The 20,020-nt window shown below is 38.3% G+C and overlaps 1 protein-coding gene across 1 annotated transcript in view; it reads left to right on the forward strand.

The window, feature by feature from the left end:
* cltca (clathrin, heavy chain a (Hc)) overlaps positions 1 to 20,020 on the forward strand; it is a 52,898-nt gene that overhangs the window by 25,978 nt on the left and 6,900 nt on the right. The window contains exons 6-22 of the mRNA XM_079804597.1: positions 1,360 to 1,533; positions 5,773 to 5,970; positions 7,680 to 7,880; positions 10,499 to 10,651; positions 10,764 to 10,886; positions 11,048 to 11,185; positions 11,278 to 11,442; positions 11,994 to 12,174; positions 13,492 to 13,655; positions 15,660 to 15,785; positions 15,860 to 16,002; positions 16,352 to 16,586; positions 16,687 to 16,809; positions 18,217 to 18,362; positions 18,524 to 18,707; positions 18,834 to 19,026; positions 19,109 to 19,266. Coding sequence (XP_079660723.1) covers positions 1,360 to 1,533; positions 5,773 to 5,970; positions 7,680 to 7,880; positions 10,499 to 10,651; positions 10,764 to 10,886; positions 11,048 to 11,185; positions 11,278 to 11,442; positions 11,994 to 12,174; positions 13,492 to 13,655; positions 15,660 to 15,785; positions 15,860 to 16,002; positions 16,352 to 16,586; positions 16,687 to 16,809; positions 18,217 to 18,362; positions 18,524 to 18,707; positions 18,834 to 19,026; positions 19,109 to 19,266 — 2,805 coding nt within the window. The remainder of the gene's footprint in view (positions 1 to 1,359; positions 1,534 to 5,772; positions 5,971 to 7,679; positions 7,881 to 10,498; positions 10,652 to 10,763; positions 10,887 to 11,047; positions 11,186 to 11,277; positions 11,443 to 11,993; positions 12,175 to 13,491; positions 13,656 to 15,659; positions 15,786 to 15,859; positions 16,003 to 16,351; positions 16,587 to 16,686; positions 16,810 to 18,216; positions 18,363 to 18,523; positions 18,708 to 18,833; positions 19,027 to 19,108; positions 19,267 to 20,020) is intronic.

A 20,020-nucleotide genomic window follows, 5' to 3' on the forward strand; every position in this document is an offset into this window, starting at 1 on the left:
TTCCTTCCTTCCTTCCTTCCTTCCTTCCTTCCTTCCTTCCTTCCTTCTTTTTCTTCCTTCCTAAAGGAACACTCCACTTTTTTGGAAAATAGGCTCATTTTACAAGTCCCCTAGAGTTAAATAGTTGAGTTTTACCGTTTTTGAATCCATTCAGCCGATTTTGTATCTGGCGGTAGCACTTTTAGCATAGCTTAGCATACATCATTGATTCTGATCAGTCCATTAGCATCTCATTCAAAAAATGACCAAAGACACTTTCAATATTTTTCCTATTTAAAACTTGACTCTTCTACATTTACATGGTGTGCCTAGACCAACTGAAAATTAAAAGTTGCGATTTTCTACACCTATATGGCTAGGAACTACTTTCTCATTCCTGCGTAATAGTCGCGGATCTTCGCGTCCGTACCATGGCTGCAGCAGCGCAATGATATTACAGCGCCTGAAAGTAGCCCCAGCTAGGTAACTTTCAATGTGACCGGCACTAAGTTTGTGTAGTTGCAAAGAAAGTTTCAGGCTTGCAGCCGACAAATTACGTGTGGATTTACCTGTGTGATTAGCCATGGTTCTGTGTGTTGTAAAGGGCTGTGATAGTAAGTCGAAGGTGTAACTACCACCATGTTTCAAAGAATACCAACGAATCATTGCACTGCTGCAGCCATGGTACGGCCGCGAAGATCCGCGACTATTACGCAGGAATGAGAAAGTAGTTCCTAGCCATATAGGTGTAGAAAATCACAACTTTTCATTTTCAGTTGGTCTAGGCACACCATGTAACTGTAGAAGAGTCAAGTTTTGAAATAGGAAAAATATTGAAAGTGTCTTTGGTCATTTTTTGAATGAGATGCTAATGGACTGATCAGAATCAATGATGTATGCTAAGCTATGCTAAAAATGCTACCGCCAGATACAAAGATCGGCTGAATGGATTCAAAAACGGTAAAACTCTTGTTCCTTTAACTGGTTGTCCCACAGTTTGTGGTTGAATATCACAATATGATTTTAAAAATTAAGTTATAAAATGAGTAAACCTTTGATTTATATGGTACAAATATGGTACACCGCTGTTTAAAAGCTCACTGCAATTTTAATAATTGCTTTTATTCAGCATAGATGTAGTAAATTGCTCAAAATTGACTTTTACATTTTTAAATAAATGCTGTTCTTTTGAACTTTTCATCACCACGAAAATATTAAGCTGCACAGCTGTTTTAAATTGTACTAATATTTCAAGTGTTTTTGTGTGCAGACATGGTGATCATAAGAGCCTTTTTTCCCTTAAAAAATATTCTCATCTTACTGACCCCAAGGTTTTGAATGCTAATGTTAATGCAATGCAACCTATTTCTCATCACACAGATCAGCTCCAAACAGGACGTCGTATTCCTCATCACTAAATATGGTTACATTCATCTGTACGACCTGGAAACGGGCACCTGCATCTACATGAACCGAATCAGCGGAGAGACCATTTTTGTGACTGCACCCCACGAAGCTACCGCTGGAATCATCGGCGTCAACAGGAAAGGACAGGTATGTGCTGAACCTTGAAATCAGATTAACCCAAGTGGGAATGAAATTTATGCATAGCAGGATATCCTTCAAGCAAATTAAGCCAAGCAGTGATAAAAGTGCCGTAATGTTTACAATTTTCAGGGAAATCAACCTTCAAATGGCTTAGTTAAAGTTGTCTCTGCATATTAAACTGGGTTAGGAGGAAGTATATTAACACTGAAAAAAATGACACGCTTCAGCTGTAATTAGTGTCAGTATTTCAAATTTCTAGCAGCTGTGTCACTTTGATCCTGCGCTGTGTGCGTTTGGTCGGATCTCCGCTCTGTCAGACGGAATCTAAGGAGGACACAACTCAGCTGATTACCCCAGAGGCAGAACATTTAATACCCCGTCTTACTGAGACACGGAAACCACCCATCCTCCCTCTACACGTTTCCCTCTATCTTTTTTCGTTTCCTAGCTCGAAGCATTTCTCATTCTTCTCCATCCTGAAATGTTCTCTCAACTTGTAGATCGAGGACACCGCAGTTATTAGAAGCATCATGATGTCATAAATGAGGTCAAAACGATAAATTTCTCCCCCCGCTCCAAATCCCAGAACGTTAATAAATACTCGGGTGTTCAGTATCTCAGGTGAGTCGACGCTCCTGTCCAAAGGCTCTCCTTGTTCACAATGCTCCATTATGAGCTTGTTAATGGATCCCGCGAGCGGGTAAATAATTTTCCAGCCATGCCGGAGAAAGTCTTAAATTATGCAGCAGGTGACAGAAAGCCAATCCAAACTGTGTCACGCTGAACCTGAAGAGCACTGTTACCTTTTTCAATAATACAGAACCTCCGCCTGGGTCGACCAACAATGCCATGCACAACATAACAAAGGTGAACGGCATAGAGTTAATGCATTGTTACACAAACAGACTAAAGGGTTAAATGGTGTTTTAGCTTACAGTTGTTATTTTGTAGAGCGTTACGTAATTGGGTTACAATACGTTTATCTATTATTTAAGGGTTAGAGATCTAGTACATTATGGATGCATTCGTTATAGAGTGAATTTCACACTGGAATAATTGTCTGAATATGATTTATTTAAGTTTAGTTAAAGGAAAAGGTATGCAGATCTCTCTTCCTGTCTCTGTTTCCCCTGCTCATACTGGCATTCTCCATCTTCCTGTCCTCTGCACCTCTCAGCACTGCTGGGTGATGAAAAGTCAGGTTGTAACCAGCTGCGTCTGCACTCATGAGCGGAGTGACCTTGAGAGAGAGCCTTCACTGAAAATAGCTGCAGAGAATTCAAGAGGGAGACAGGCTGAGGGAGAGAGAAAAAAGTGGCAGTTATCATGTGATCTTGCCGTGGGAGGCATTGACTGGCGTCCTAAATCCTTTTGCGTTAACAGAGGCGGAACCTGACCGCCAATAACTGCGTGCGTAGGGAGAATGCATCAGCTTCTGTGACATCACGTGTTGCCCTCCCTTTTCTTTCAATTATGCCTACTACACTGTAGTACTGAATTGGACTATTGTAACATGACTCTCAATAAGCCAAATGTCTGGTCTGTCTACTTCAGCTGCTAGACAGCTCCTATGGTCTGGAAAATAAAAAATGTATTATGTAATAGAAATATTTTTTGCGACCACTACACATTTTCCTGCGTTATAGCATAATACAATTTATAACTGTAATATTTATTTGTTTATTAATGGTATGAGCAATAATAATGAATAATACGGGTTTCTTCATTTTGGCATAATAAATGCACAAAATGATAGTTGTTGTTGTTGTTGTTGTTAATTTATCCATTTGTTTATTATGCCAAAAAATAGAAGCCCTTTTTTTAAGAAATTAGTAATAATCATTCATTCATTCATTCATTCATTCATTCATTCATTCATTCATTCATAATAAACAACAACAATAATATTAATAATCCTCATCATAAAGCAATAATAACTATATTATTTATGTATATATTTATTATTTTAATATTTAATATTTTATTTGTTTATCAATAGTATGTATAATAATAATAATAATAATTAATCAAATGGGTTTCTTCATATTGGCATAAATACACAAAATGATAGTTGTTGTTGTTAATTTATCGATTTGTTTATTATGCCAAAAAGTAGAAGCCCATTTTTTATTAATAATACATTAATTAATAAATTAATAATAAACAACAATGATGATAATAATAATAACCTTCATCATAAAGTAAAAACTATATTATGATTTTTAATGTATATATTTGTTGTTAATTTAATATTGCTATTGTTATTATTCATAATAATAATAATACAATTAAAGTATTGTCATAAATTAGCAATAATTATTATTATTATTATTACTACTATTTTAGCTGTTAATAAAAGTAATTGAAAAATAGACTGATTATGCTTAAATATAAAGTGCGTTACAAATAAAATGTATTATTAATAATATTTTTATATTAAATAATTCAAAACAATGTAACGTGGGCTGTTTGGTAAATTGTGTAAATTTTTAAGCAAACTGAAATAGATATGTCCATTTGAGGACCGAGATACTGGGATGTGCTCTATGCAGATGTTTGAGTTTGGGGTCCTCATCAGGAATGACTCATTATTACTATCATCTTCTCCTCAGGCCTTGGGCTTTTATTGACGTCAATGCAGCGTTCTTCCCTGTTGGCCACTGCAGCCTCTGTCTATCACACACACACGCAAATGTAATCTCTCATTCACTTGCCCTCTCCTTTTCTTTCTCTCTCACTGCCTCTTTGTGGAGGAAAGCTGATAGACACAATGAGATGCTCTATTTTTACTCCTCTCTTTAGTGTCTCTGCCTCCCTCCATCTCTGGGTGAGCTGACCCATATTGTTGGGGGTGGACCGTGCGGGTTTAAGTGGAGAGTGATGTGCATCCATGCAGAATAACGGCTGTGACTTTGACCTGCTGATGCCGATCTAGAACACACAGTAGCGTACAAAAACTTACGACATGCAGCAGATATACAGTGCGCGCTTGTCCACCTTTTTGGTCGCAAGGAATTATAATAGTCCTGGACTGATTTATTTCAAATAACTTGCCTTCACTTGTCTAGTCTAATCCGTGTTCATGCAAGTAATAGTATGCATTAAACACCATAAATCTGTTTTACTGGCGTGTGCGTCACTGTTTCAACCGAGTACAGTAGCTGAAGAAATTGTCCTTCTAGGCTTCCATATGTACTATACTGAAATATGGCTGAACGATGGGCTTTTAGCAACTTTAACTTGTCTCTTGGCCAAACATCTACAGTAATTATGTCAAACTTTATAGGCGTCTCTCAAACGACCACTTGGTCGGGCAGTAATTCATTAAGTAGCAGCACGTTTTATTGGAAATAAAGATAAAAGATCAAAGCAGTGACTTCTTGGTTGAAAGAAGACTCCCTCCACGTCTCACTGCACTCCTGCATCTGATCACGTTACATACTCGAGACGAGCATCAGTATGCACCTTAGCTTCAGTGTGAGGAGGTCAGCTGATACGAGGTGTTATGTTTTCTCATTAAGGGTCATTGAAAGGGGATATTGCACAACAGATCAGTTGTGCTCTGTGTGTGATGGATTTTCCAGCTGCTTTTATGCAGGTAAACATGACCTGAATAAAAATTCTCAAGTTTGCAATATCGCAGTGTGTGTGATAACTGTCAAAAATCAGCTCACTATAGAAGCCTGATGTAATTCAACTAACCATTTATAAGTCTTAAAATATTATAGTTGTTAAATATTAGAAATTAAATGTTTAGTTACATACGGTTTGGGCACTGGGAACGTCCCTGAACTTCCTGTCCTTCCTTCCTGGTGCTGAATTAAGAGCTCTGTTGAGAAAATTTGACAAATAATATTTAAAATAGAGAAATAGACATTTTGTTGTTGTTATTAAAGAAATCAAAAGTGGATTTAAGCTTTTTGGCATAAACAAATAGATAAATTATTAACACTTATAATGCTTATTATTATTATTAATAATAATAAATTATCTGTTAACAAATAGATAAATTACAGAATAGTAATACAGCAATACAGTAGTAATAATAATGATAACAGAGCATTTCTCAGTATTACATGTGTTTGCGTTGTTCATTCTCCTCGTTTCCTGGTCTGATTCTCTATATATACCAGAAATGTGGTCTGAAAGATAAAATGTCTCCTCTTACTGTACATCAGTGCAAGTGAAAATGACTAATTGCTAATATAAATAACAAACTGTGACTTTGTGTTCTATGTTTTTTAGGTGTTGTCAGTGTGTGTTGAGGAGGAGAACATCATCCAGTACATCACCAATGTGCTGCAGAATCCAGACCTGGCTTTGCGGATGGCGGTCCGGAATAATCTGGCAGGAGCAGAAGAGCTGTTCGCCCGCAAGTTTAACAACCTTTTTGCCGCAGGGAGCTACTCGGAGGCAGCTAAAGTGGCCGCTAACGCTCCAAAGGTGAGGAGAGCTGAATATTCTTGTAAAATATTATTTAGTAATAATAGCATAATTTTATAAATTAAATGTATGTATTATTATTGAATGTTACTTTTTATTCTTCTTAATAATATTAATTTATTAAACAACTATATTATAATTAAATAATAAATATTATGTTAAATAATATTCGCTTGATTCAACAATTGTAACGGTTGGGTTCTAATATATGCATGCATTTGTCATATTTGCTTGCTTATAATATTTTATTATTATATAATATAAATAAAATTAAAATGTATTATTTGTGTATATTTTTTATTATTTAATATATACTTTATTATTATTATTATTATTATATAAATGATTAATTATATGATATATTATATCATACAACAATTTAATAATTATATGATTAATATTATATTAAATATATTTGCTTGATTCAACTATTGTAATGGTTGGGCTCTAATATATGCATGAATTTGTCATATTAGCTTGCTTATAATATAATATAATATTATAGACTATTATTTATGATTTATTTATTTATTAGTATTTATTAGTATAGTGCTAAATATATACGTTGTTGTATAAATTATATAAAAATGATATAATAATGATATTATAAATATGTAGCGCCCCCTGCCCTCTTAGGATGTCACCACTCCTAAGTTTTATTAGGGTGGAGCACCGGATTCAGTTAATATGTCTCTCGACAAGTTATTTAAATGATTTCCCACCTCTGGTATTAAAATAGTTGTGAGCTGCTCCTTAAACTTCTCTGTTGTAGTAGGATAGATGTTGTAAAATATGTTAAGACTTCACAATACAGGTATATCACACTATATGGTTTTATTATCACAGAGAGTAGATCATCAAATTGTTAAATTGAAAATAAATAGAAAAATAAGTAAATAAATAAAGCAATAAATAGATGGAGTATAAAGAGTAATAAAATATACAATATTACAATATCACCTGTAACTGTAACACCCCAATAAAGGAAACTGTACACTTTAAATTGTCTACTGAGTGGTTTATTTCAACTGCAACCCTCTATAAATATTTCTCAGTATGTAGATGACTAAACCTGTTATAAGTAAAATACACACAAACCTATAGCCTTATATAGGCAGGGAAATGAGTCCCTCAGACTATGAAGGGCTTTTTGTAGCCATAACTAGACAATTACAAACGTGGGCACACACACACATTCACCAACCCCACCGCTGCAAGCCTGAGTCGTTGCTAGAGTGCGTTATGGCCCTTTAAAACACAAATGGCCTCTTCACTCCAATGAGCAATATAAAACAATACAAAGTACCTCAATCCAGGTATAGGTAACGTTAATTCAATCACGTAGGGTGAATTCAGGGTGATTGGGACACTTTTTCCAAGTCATCTAAATGGCAAAAAGTGTCCTAATCACCCTGAATTCATCCTATGTCAAGCGGTCCGCTCGGGTTCTCACTTGCTCTGACGCCGGCTGCAAATCTTAAACAAATGATTAAAAATCTTTATTTATTTGTTTATTTATGAATTATTAATAAATATATACTTATATTATTTTTATATAAATTCTATAACTATATAATAATTATATAATGAATATTATATTAAATAATATTCCCTTGATTCAACATTTATAATGACTGGGCTCTAATATATGCATGCATTTGCCATATTTGCTCGCTGACCCACTTCTCTTCATATCTTGTTGATCTCAGGGTATCCTGCGCACCCCTGACACCATCCGCCGGTTCCAGAGCGTCCCGGCCCAGCCTGGCCAGACGTCCCCACTGCTGCAGTATTTCGGAATCCTGCTGGACCAGGGCCAACTCAACAAGTTTGAGTCTCTGGAGCTGTGCAGACCTGTCCTTCAGCAGGGCCGCAAACAACTGCTGGAGAAATGGCTAAAGGAGGACAAGGTATGTGGAAGAGGTCGCAGGGGAGATGGGTTATCTCCACACACACCCACACCCACCCTCTTCCTCTGTACACATGTGTTTGTGTGAGAGGCGCAGGGAACAGGGTGTGCTCTTCACATGTTTTTTTTTCCCCCACAAACAGAAAGAATGCCTCCATATTTTTGTGACAAAGAAGGAGTCTGTGTGAAAACAAACTGTGTTGATTGTGAGAGTGACCGTTTGTGTGTGAATGTGTGTCTGTTATCTAAGATGTTTGCTTTAGATGTGATGTCATGTGTTTGTTATGTGGGGCGAAGGGTGTTTGGGTTTTTTCCTTCTAAAGCACAGAAGAGGAAAGTCTTGGGATTCATTCCAGTTTGTTTTTTACAATCCACACTCAAAATAACTAAAAGTGTTCTTTCTCATAGTCTCAACAAGTAACATCTCTCGGTTTATTGATTGTACTGACGTGATTTGTTGTTCCACGACCATGATTTATTTGGAGAGTTGAGGACCATGATCCTTTGCTCAGTCCTGAAATGCATTTGAATGGAATAAATGCACACACAGAACACTATACCTTACAATTGAACCTTATATGTCACCGTTTAAAAATTAGGGGTCAGTAAGATTTTTTTTAAATAGAAATGGATACATTTTATTCAGCAAGGACACATTAAATTGACCTGAAGTGACATTAAAAGACTAGTATAATGTTACAAATGATTTATATCAGAAATGCTGTGCTTGTGAACTGTCCATATGACACACAAACTGTACCACAAACAGACATATTAAGCAACTCAACTGTTTTCAACACTAATAATAATAAGAAATGTTGCTTGAGCAGTAAATCAGAAGAATTATTTCTGTAGGGTCATGTGACCCTGAAGACGGGAGTAATGATGCTGAAAATGTTCAGCTTTCCCATCACAAGAATAAATTACATTTTAAAATGTATTAAAACAGTACTAAACAATAATATTGTTTTTACTGTATTTTTGAAACGCAGCCAACATTAAAAAAAAATCTTACCAACCCCAAACTTGCAAAACAGTTGTGTATGCTAAACGATATAAATTTATTCTATAGAGAAATATAATTGATTATGTATATTTCACACATTCACATTGTCATATAAACGAGCAATCATTAAATAGACTCATGTAAGTGTTAAAAACCTAGAATATACATATCCGTTTCATTTCCATTCAGACATAACTGTAAAACTCCATCCATTAGCCCAAAAAACGAAAACTAATGACGTGGTCAAAAGGAATTCTGCGTGTAAGCCTTTTCAGCCTTTCGGTGAAGTTCTTTTAATTTATTGATATCTCATTTTAAATCTGACTCCATTAATAATTTTATCTGACTCCAATTCTAAGTGACTCCATAAAGTGTGCTACATTTAGAGTTTATCAGCTGATTTTATGATTAGTTGCGATTTAATTTAGATCGTTGATTTTCTTTATATCTTCCTAGTTTTTATATTCGTTCATCGAGAGACCCTAAATCGCTTAGAGACATGACGCGTCCGGATATCGCGCGCTCACGGGCACAAAACGGTTACTTCTGTGATTAGTCAGAGGATGCAGGGTGAATATTTTACCTTTAAGTGGTTGCACATGCTCACTCAACAAAAAGTGTAATTTTAGTAATATTCACGGACTACAACGTGCTAACCCAGCGATAGTCAGAAATCGGAATATCGCGTACGCTGCGCTCCATGCTTCAGTCGTACCGTCATCGGTGTGATCTATCATAACCCTAGATTTTGCGGTAATAAAGGACTCTACATCGATCCATACTAGAATAACGATTTCGGAACCATACAAGAGAAATCAAGGTTAACATTTATTTTGGCCAGACAGGAAAAGTAAATATCGTAAACAAGAATCCATGGCACACAACTGATCAGCGTAAAAACATAAAACACAATTGCAAAGCAATATGAAAATAATTTAAAAGAGTCATCATGTCTGGCACATCTACATGCAGTTTGCACGGGGGGTCTGATTGCAGAATATTCCCCCAGAGAGTTAGAACATCCAGCCTTAAATACTCCAACTAGAACAAAAGGTTTGTAAATATTTGCATCACCCCCACCTGGTTTTGGGGGAGTGGATCAGATATCTTTGAAGAGACTACTCAAAGGAGAACTGAATTCTCATTAGTTTTCCAATCTTTCTAATACTACCAGTGACTGCAGTGAAACTGAGACCATTTTACCATTCGCACTGAGACCTTTAAAAAGACATCAAACATGAAAAGGATAAAACAATAAATTTACAAATAACATCATCACTGATATATCTGCATTTGGTGACTTGAAACCAGGACAAGGAGAGGGCAAAATGGGGAGGGGGGAGGAATGTTTGTCAGGGTGTTGTCACAGTTTCTGTGAGATCTTTTCCTCAAGATTAGTGACTTTTATTGTTCAATTACTGAGGTGTGTAGCTCAGCTTTTGTCTTAGCACCAAAACCGACTCTTACATAACTGAAAAATTATTTGTGAGTGAGGTTAAAACGAGGTTATTCACACAAAAAGAATCGGTGCATGTGAATCGAACAACACTGCACTCTAAAATTGTGCTTTTAATGTGTTTTTAACCTTTGTGAAATTCTGTTGTTCTCTTCAGCTTGAATGTTCAGAGGAGTTGGGCGACCTGGTGAAGTCTGTGGACCCCACTCTCGCTCTCAGCGTCTATCTGAGGGCCAACGTACCCAACAAAGTCATTCAGTGTTTCGCAGAAACCGGACAGTTCCCCAAGATCGTTCTGTACGCCAAAAAGGTATGATGACAGATCAGTCTATTTTAAGCGTAAATAGAATCGAATGAATTGAAATATGGGCTCAAATTAAATAGGTTTGAAAACACACTAATACTTCACTTGGTGATTATAGGTGGGCTACACTCCAGACTGGATCTTCCTGCTGAGGAATGTGATGCGGATCAGTCCGGATCAGGGTCTGCAGTTCGCTCAGATGCTTGTTCAGGACGAGGAACCGCTGGCTGACATCACACAGGTCAGGAACGAAGGAGGAGAGGAGATGAAAGTGGGAGGTTGAGAAGAAAGGAACAAAAGGAGGAGAATTTGAAATGATTTAGAGAGAAACCATGTGACCCCCCTGTTTGTTACGAACTCAGAAGGATATTCACTGACAATTTTGACACGTTTTTCTCCCAGATCGTTGACGTGTTTATGGAGTATAACCTGGTCCAGCAGTGCACGTCCTTCCTTTTGGATGCTCTGAAAAACAACCGCCCATCAGAAGGACCTCTGCAGACCCGTCTGCTGGAGATGAACCTGATGCATGCACCACAGGTACACAATGCAGAAGAACATACTGAAAAGCATCTTGACACACTTATTGTCATTTGCATTAGACTCTTTTCAAGCACAATGGTCCCTTGCAGGTTGCAGATGCCATCCTAGGAAACCAGATGTTCACGAACTACGATCGTGCCCATATTGCCCAGCTGTGTGAGAAGGCGGGGCTTCTGCAGAGGGCTTTGGAGCACTATACTGACCTGTACGACATCAAACGAGCTGTCGTACACACACACCTGCTCAACCCGGAGGTACCCAACAAGTGTTGACTTTTTATTCATGCCGAATAGGGGTGTGAACTGTCACTGGTCTCACGATTCAATTCGATTACGGTTATCTCGTCAATGGTTTGATTCGATATCACTATTCGTTGCATCCTCAATTTAGAACTAATAAAAGTAAATAGGATACTAAAAGCGCATTAAACTGTCAAGTAATGTACTTAAGTTACAATAACACTCACACATACTCGCACACACTCGTAAGAACAAACACACACGCGCACACACATACCCGCACGCACACTCACAAGCACATCCTGTAAATGTTAAAATAGTGGGTGCATTTTTTATTAATTACTTTTGTGTTTCGCCTCCCGCCGAGAAGTACGTATGCGACGAATGACGTCATAGAAATGTCAGTAGGCTATAATCAATTATGGTCTATTACGTCATCAATGCCTAATCGTCCAGGTCTGCATCACGATGCAACGATTAATTTCAATACCCCCTAATGCCGAATAAAAGTATGACCATCTTTTTTAATTCCGTCTCTCTTCATTTTGCTCTGTTAATGTCTGCAGTGGCTGGTGAACTACTTTGGCTCTCTGTCAGTGGAGGACTCTGTGGAGTGTCTGAGAGCCATGCTATCTGCTAACATCAGGCAGAACCTGCAGATCTGTGTCCAGGTGGCCTCCAAGTATCACGAGCAGTTGACTACCCAGTCCCTCACCGAGCTTTTCGAGTCTTTCAAGAGTTTTGAGGGTAAGAACATCCTTTCATTCCTTCTTTTTTATTATCTGGTGTCACAGGAAAGTTCACACACTTTGACATTTGACACTTTGACGCTTCCACAGTCATGGACAACCAGGAAATATCAGGGAATATTAAAGTTTATGAAATTATTCTTTTTTTTTATCTGTTGTATTTAAAGGAATAGTTCATCCAAAAATTTTAAATTTCCCATAATTTACTCACCCTCAAGCCATCCTAGGTGTATATGACTTTCTTCTTTCAGCCGAACACAATCAGAGTTATATTAAAAAATATCCTGGCTCTTCCCAGCTTTTTAATGGCATTGAATAGTGCCCAAGTTTTTGAAGCTCCAAAAAGCCCATCCATCCATCCATCCATCCATCAAAGTAACTTTAAAGCACTGCTACTACAGCAATTCACATTTAGTTCACATTCACATTGTTTTTAAGGCAGCATGTCAAGCTAAAAACAAATCACATAAAAAAATTTTTTTTAAAAAGATAATAATTTTGACCTTGACCTTTTGAGTCGGTTTGATTAAATCTTTTCAATGCACAAATCTGTTAGCGAATGATATCTAAAAAATGATCCTTATCCAATAATCAAAAACAACTGTAAGGTTCATAAAGTTCATTCAAAAGCAATAAGACTGAAAGGAAGTGTTGGATAAACCGAACATTTTTCCTGCAAATTTGAATCCCACCTAGAGTTTACATTGCCCATGTAGTTTAATTCGATACATCTGGCTGGCCTAACACTTCTGTTGGCAGACGGTGCCAGAAAATCCCTCTCGAGTGTCTTTGAACTTGTATCTAAACACTCGTGGTCACTCTGCTGGCTGGTTTTCATAGTGCAGACACAATTTGACTGGTATCTTAGCCGTATAATGGCTCTGTTCTGTGCGTGGAGCAGCATGTAGCCTTCCGTTCTGGGCTAAGTAGGACAAAAGGTTTGGCAATCAGCAGACAGCAGCACAGGGCCTACGGCCACCCACAATCCCTCAGGCTTTTCACATGACAGCAAGAGAAGAGTGCTTTTGACAAGAAGCTAAATTTTAATGGAAATGCAATGCTCATGCAAATGTAGCGGTCTGATAAGTAATTTAAAGGGTTAGTGCACCCTGTCATCATTTACTCGCCCTCATGTCATTCCAAACCCGTTTGACTTTCCTCTGTGGAACATATAATATTTTAAAAGGACAAAAAGGCACTATAAAAATATCACACAAAATCTGCATATAGAAAATGTGTAGATCAAACCGCAACCGCAAGCAGACGTCTGTCCAGTAAAAGTCAAGCGTCATTTATTGTTCTGTGCTGGGTGCAGGTCTGTTCTACTTCCTTGGCTCGATTGTGAACTTCAGCCAGGACCCAGAGGTGCATTTCAAATACATCCAGGCCGCATGCAAGACGGGCCAAATCAAAGAGGTGGAGCGGATCTGTCGGGAAAGCAACTGCTACGACCCTGAACGTGTCAAGAACTTTCTCAAGGTACTGCCAAGAGTCTGTCAGTAAAACCCGTCTAGAAATGATCCATAGCCGACCGCAAAAAGCACATTATATTCTCTAGTTTCTCATCTGTTAAAACTTTCCATCTTTTCCCCTCATTACATTTCCTGTTTTGTTCTCTTCTACTGATCTGTCTTTTATCATTTACGTGCAAGCCATTTGCAATTTCATTTCAGTTTATATTTTCGGACAAATTAACTTTTTTGGTTGTTTTTTGGAATTTATGGTAAAGGAATGTTGTGGGTTTAATGCAAGTTCTATTAATTCTATTAACAGCATTTGTGACATAATGTCAGTTACCACAGAATTAAACAAAAATTGTGGTTACAGTAAGTGGCTTATAATATAAATAGTATTAAAGTAACTGTTAGATATACACGATTTTACACGCTGTATGTGTGTATATGTATATATATATTATGTTGAAATTATTTTGTGGTAATCCACATTATGCCACAAATGCTGTTGAAAGCACTTACTTTATATTGGATTTAGTACATTGACAAAGCAATGTCGTGAAGTTAAATAAACATAAGCACAATAAAACTGAGCATTAATATCTTGCAAATTTGGGGGGGTCGTATTCTCTTTTCAATAAAAAATAAACCCCATTTAGGTCAGGCAGCCATGTTCCTGTAGTTTTCTAGTTGATCTCACTCTTTAATCCTCACGGTGGCTGTTGTTATCTCCTGTGCTTTACCCTGTACTTTTGGGATGGTCAGGACTTGAATCAGGTAAATTCATCCTAAGTATTACAAGACTCCCTTTACTTTATTCCCTACTCTTTTTTTCTTTTGTCATCCCTTCTTTTCTCCTAATGGTCAGTTGAAGGATTAATACTGGGATTGGTGTGTGCGACGCACATACAGGGAGGTTTCGTAAAGCATTGACTGCTGGGAACAACCCTTTCTCGGCCTGAACTCGAGCCCTCCCCTGATGATCACAGCGAGTGACCGGGCTGAGATTGAGCTTGTGGTTTTGTGGTAGTGTGTTGATGTGTGTTTGGCTGTGGTTGATTTGTGGTGACCATGTTCTGCAGAAATGGAAGCCTTGGGTCTTTTTCAGAATCTATTCCACCAGAGTCAGACCATATAAATTTGACCTCACAGTTGGACTCTGCCATGCCAGCTTCAGAGGGGGGATCCGGAGAGCCACGTTTTGTGGAATGATTTTGAGACTTGCTTCAGTTTAAAATTAGTCTTGTTTAAGGCTTCACTGCAAGTCTTCAGTCTCTGTAAATGTTTGTAGACAAGCTTCATGTTCTGAAGGTTGTGGAGGTCGATTGTGATGTTTCTGTGGAGTGACGTGTACAATCCCAGTTCATTAATCCTGTATGTGTTGTAAACTGCACGGTGTGGCAGAAGAATAGTTACATGTTTATAGCCAGCAGGGGGAGCAAAGCTGCCACATCAAAACCTGAGATGATTCAAGTCCTTGTGTTCAGTTATAGACCTTCTTTTTACCACTAACCACTTAATTCTTTAAAAAAACATATTTTGTGGACTACTCCGTTACCTTCTAATCTTGTTTATAACATGTTTTTATTGCTTAAATTGTGAATTATTTGGTAGGTTTTTATATAACTAGTTTTTATTAATTAAATATTACTTTTTTACTTGGTAGATTTTATAGAGATATTTATTATTGCTTTTTTTAAATGATGTATTACATTATTAAATAAAATTTTACTGGGTAGGGTTTTGTAGTACTAATCATTTTCAGCCATTTTAGTATTATTTGTTAACAAATACAGTCAAATCTGTTTCATAAGCTGCTTTGTCATCCATATACATTTTGAAGTTATGTCAAATTAAGTCTTTGAATGAATGAATGTTTTGCATTAAATTTTATTCTATTGATACAAAGTAACTCTTAAACTTTAATACCTGGAGTTATTTGCAGATTTGACTGTATTACTGAACACATGCCTTCTGTCTGTCTGACATCTGATGTTATCTTCTCGTTTCCCCATCGTTTGACTGACAGGAAGCTAAACTCACTGACCAGCTGCCCCTCATCATCGTGTGCGATCGTTTCGACTTTGTCCATGACCTCGTACTCTACCTGTACCGAAACAGCCTGCAGAAGTACATCGAAATCTACGTGCAGAAGGTGAGAAACCTCACTCGTCATAGCCTCTGTAGTCAAGCAATGAACAAAAACTAAATGATCATTTGCACACGTAGGTGAACCCAAGCCGTCTGCCTGTGGTGATTGGAGGGCTCCTCGATGTTGACTGCTCTGAGGACGTCATCAAGAACCTGATCCTGGTTGTGCGGGGCCAATTTTCCACCGATGAGCTGGTGGCAGAGGTTGAGAAGAGAAACAGGTATGAACAATATCGAACCGTAAGTTCTCAAAACGAAGCAATTGAGAGCATGATGTTATGCTATCTTGGATTCAGAACTATTCCAGGATGCTTCTGTTTATTTTTGGTGATGTTTAATCATTTGTTTGTGTACATCATAAGAGTTTCCAGATGAAATTTTGATTGCACAAGTAAACAAAGAAAACAAACAGCAGTAGCTGTTCTGATTGTTTAACAATAGCGCCTGCAGTTTCAATATGGTGTTTATAGTCATTTTGTGAGAGGGAAAAAATGACTTAAACATTGTAAGTGGATGTCTGGGGGAGAGAAGAAATTATATGATAGCTTAGAACTTTTCTTTCTTTTGCAGACTGAAGCTGTTGTTGCCATGGCTGGAGTCTCGTATCCACGAGGGCTGTGAGGAGCCAGCTACCCACAATGCCCTGGCCAAGATCTACATCGACAGCAACAACAACCCAGAACGCTTCCTGCGAGAGAACCCATACTACGACAGCCGTGTGGTGGGGAAATACTGCGAGAAAAGAGACCCTCACCTGGCCTGTGTGGCCTATGAGAGAGGACAGTGCGACCAGGAGCTCATAAACGTTAGTAATGCTCGACCATAAATCACTAAGTTCATACCAAGTTCCGTGCAACCAAACAACCTGAAGTATAAAATATGTGTCTTTATACTTTTCTCCACAGGTCTGCAATGAGAACTCGCTGTTCAAGAGTTTGTCCCGGTACTTGGTGCGCCGCAGAGACCCGGAGCTCTGGGCCAGTGTGCTTCTGGAGACCAACCCCTTTAGGAGGCCTCTTATTGACCAGGTACACACATGTGTGGCATTCATCTCTCACAATACATAAACATTAGCCTGACGTCATCGTCCTCAGATTCTAGTCAGAATATGAGTCTGATGCTGCTTCATTGGTCAGTGATTTATTGGGGCGTGTTTCAACCGAACCAGGAAAGAAAATGCCTCTGCACTCAATTGGATAGCCCTACAACCAATAGCAACGGAGTGAGTGACGTATGTTGGGCGACACATGGTTGTCAACAGAACTCAGCTGCTCGCACGCTAGAAGAAGATGAGTGTAAACGATCTTTCCCGGTGTTGTTAAAATAATTTAAGGATACACGGAGTACACCAACCTGAACGTCATTTTTGAGAGAAATAGTAAAGGTGAATGCATATACGAACAAGTTTTCCATTTAGAATTAGAACGAATTCAACCCAAGCGCTCTTTGGTGACGTGGATGATTACGTTACTGTTGATCATCTGTCCATCATCGTATAAAGCCCGTCCTGACAATTTGATTGGTCCGAACAGCTCTGGTTCGAGCATAGTTGCTCCACAACGGATCAAGTCCAGACCGAACTTCCCGACCTCAAATGTTGTGGGTGGGGCTAAGTTTGGCTGGCATCCAGGCTACAGAAACATGGTTCGTACAGGAACTGGAAGTGCATGACTGTTATATTTTATTAATTTCACATTAATATTGGGTGAAATTGTCTATTTTAAATAAAATTAATGTTATCAAAACTTTGCTGTATTGAATGCATTTTAAAAAATAATCACCATTCAACTCTACCATCTGGAAAAATGTTTCCCCCTCTTAGTTTATTGCAATGCCTTCTGGGATTCCTAATTATAATTATGCTACTTTCTGCTTGTCTTTACTTTTAGAAGCATACCTTACTTTTATAAGGGCGCATTAAATTGATCAATATTGACAGTAAAGACATTAAAAAAAATATTTTAAATAAATGCTGTTTTTAACTTTCTCTTCATCATATAATTCTTTAAAAAAAATTACAATTAAACAGCACAACTGTTTTCAACATTGATAATACATGTTTCTTGAGCACCAAATCATCATATTAGAATGATTTCTGAAGGATCATGTGACACTGAAAGCTGAAAATTCAGCTTTTCCATCACAGAAATAAATGATATTTTAAAATATATTCAAATACAAAAGTAATTGTAATAAGATTTCACAATATTACCGTTTTTATTGTATTGTTGATCAAATAAATGCAACCTTCTTTCAAAAACATTTAAAACACATTACCCTCCATAAACTTAGTGTAGCTAATGTTTCAGATGTGTGGTTTATACTTGTTATCAACTCAAATTATGAGCAATGCATGTCTTAAAATCTCTGATTCTCTTTTGACCTTGTATGTTTTTGGAATGTGCTGGGGTTCAAGTTGTTATTTGTGTCTTCAGGTGGTGCAGACAGCCCTGTCAGAGACTCAGGACCCAGAGGAGGTGTCGGTCACAGTGAAGGCCTTCATGACTGCTGACCTGCCCAATGAACTCATTGAGCTGCTGGAAAAGATCGTCCTGGACAACTCGGTCTTCAGTGAACACAGGTGCATAAGCCTAAAAATATTCCAACATATAAACAACTAGAACAGGGCTTTTTTGTGCATTTTCTGACTTTTACAGACATCAAGTTCCTTGCCCAAACAGTCTTTCGCAAATTTTGCATGCGAATGAATATTTAATTCTGATCTCATTTAAATAATCCTAGAAACCTGCAGAACCTGCTCATCCTAACAGCCATCAAAGCGGACCGCACCCGCGTCATGGAATACATCAACCGCCTGGACAATTATGACGCTCCAGACATTGCTAACATTGCCATCAGCAGCGAGCTGTTCGAGGAGGCCTTTGCTATCTTTAGGAAGTTTGATGTCAACACCTCTGCAGTGCAGGTATATGGTTGAGCCATACTCAGTAAATCTCTCAGCGGCCCTCGTCCTTCACTTTCAAGTAGGCTTGCTAATGTGATCTATTGAATAGCAGATATGTAAAGAGCTGATGATTCCTGTCCTCCTCAGGTTCTGATTGAGCACATCAGTAATCTGGACCGGGCGTATGAGTTTGCAGAGCGCTGTAATGAACCTGCCGTGTGGAGTCAGCTGGCTAAGGCTCAGCTGCAAAAGGGTCTCGTCAAGGAGTCCATTGACTCCTACATCAAGGCTGATGACCCCTCGGCTTACATGGAAGTTGTTCAGGCTGCTGACCAGAGTGGTACGGCCTCTTCAGTTCTAGTTCTGGATAATAAATCATTTTTCCTCTGATTCTATATTCACAACTGTTTTTCCTGGCAAAGGTAACTGGGAGGACCTGGTGAAGTTTTTGCAGATGGCCAGAAAGAAGGCCAGAGAGTCATACGTGGAGACAGAGCTGATCTTCGCACTGGCCAAAACCAACCGTCTCGCTGAACTGGAGGAGTTTATAAATGGACCAAATAATGCACACATCCAGCAGGTAATGCACAATTGCTTTTTATGAATTGCTAATTCAATTTTATGTGTAACAGTGTTATTACATGTATTAGTATTATTGGTTACACTTTATTTTAAGGTGTCATTTGTGAGGGTTAGTTGCATGTAATTATGCATAATTTACTGTTGGTTACTATGGTAAGTACATGTAACATATGTAAGAAGGACACTGTAAAATAAAGTGTTACCATATTATTTATATACTATTATATAGGGATCGACCAATACAGATTTTTTTAGTACCTACACGCCAAACTCACTCATCCATATCTTTGTGGAGCGACGCTTTGTGCACTGGTGCGCAGTCATGCTGGGACAGGAAGGGGCCGTCCACAAACTGTTCCCACAACGTTGGGAGCATGAAATTGTCCAAATTTTCTTGGTGAAGCATTAAGAGTTCCTTTCACTGGAACTAAGGGGCCAAGCCCAACCCCTGAAAAACATCCCCCCTCCACCAAACTTTACACTTGGCACGATGCAGTCAGGCAAGTCCTGATCCCCTGGCAACCGTCAAACCCAGACTCGTCCATGGGATTGGCAGACAGAGAAGCGTGATTGGTCACTCCAGAGAACACGTCTCCACTGCTCTAGAGTCCAGTGGCGGCGTGCTTTACCCCACGCTTTGCATGTAAGACTTGGATGAGCTGCTCAGCCATGGAAATGGTGGATTCACGGTACCACGCTTGAGTTCACCGAGCTCCTGAGAGCGACACATTCTTTCACAAATGTGTGTAGAA

The sequence above is a fragment of the Gobio gobio genome (genome assembly GCF_949357685.1).
Source record: "Gobio gobio genome assembly, chromosome: 22".
Taxonomy (NCBI): Eukaryota; Metazoa; Chordata; class Actinopteri; order Cypriniformes; family Gobionidae; genus Gobio; species Gobio gobio.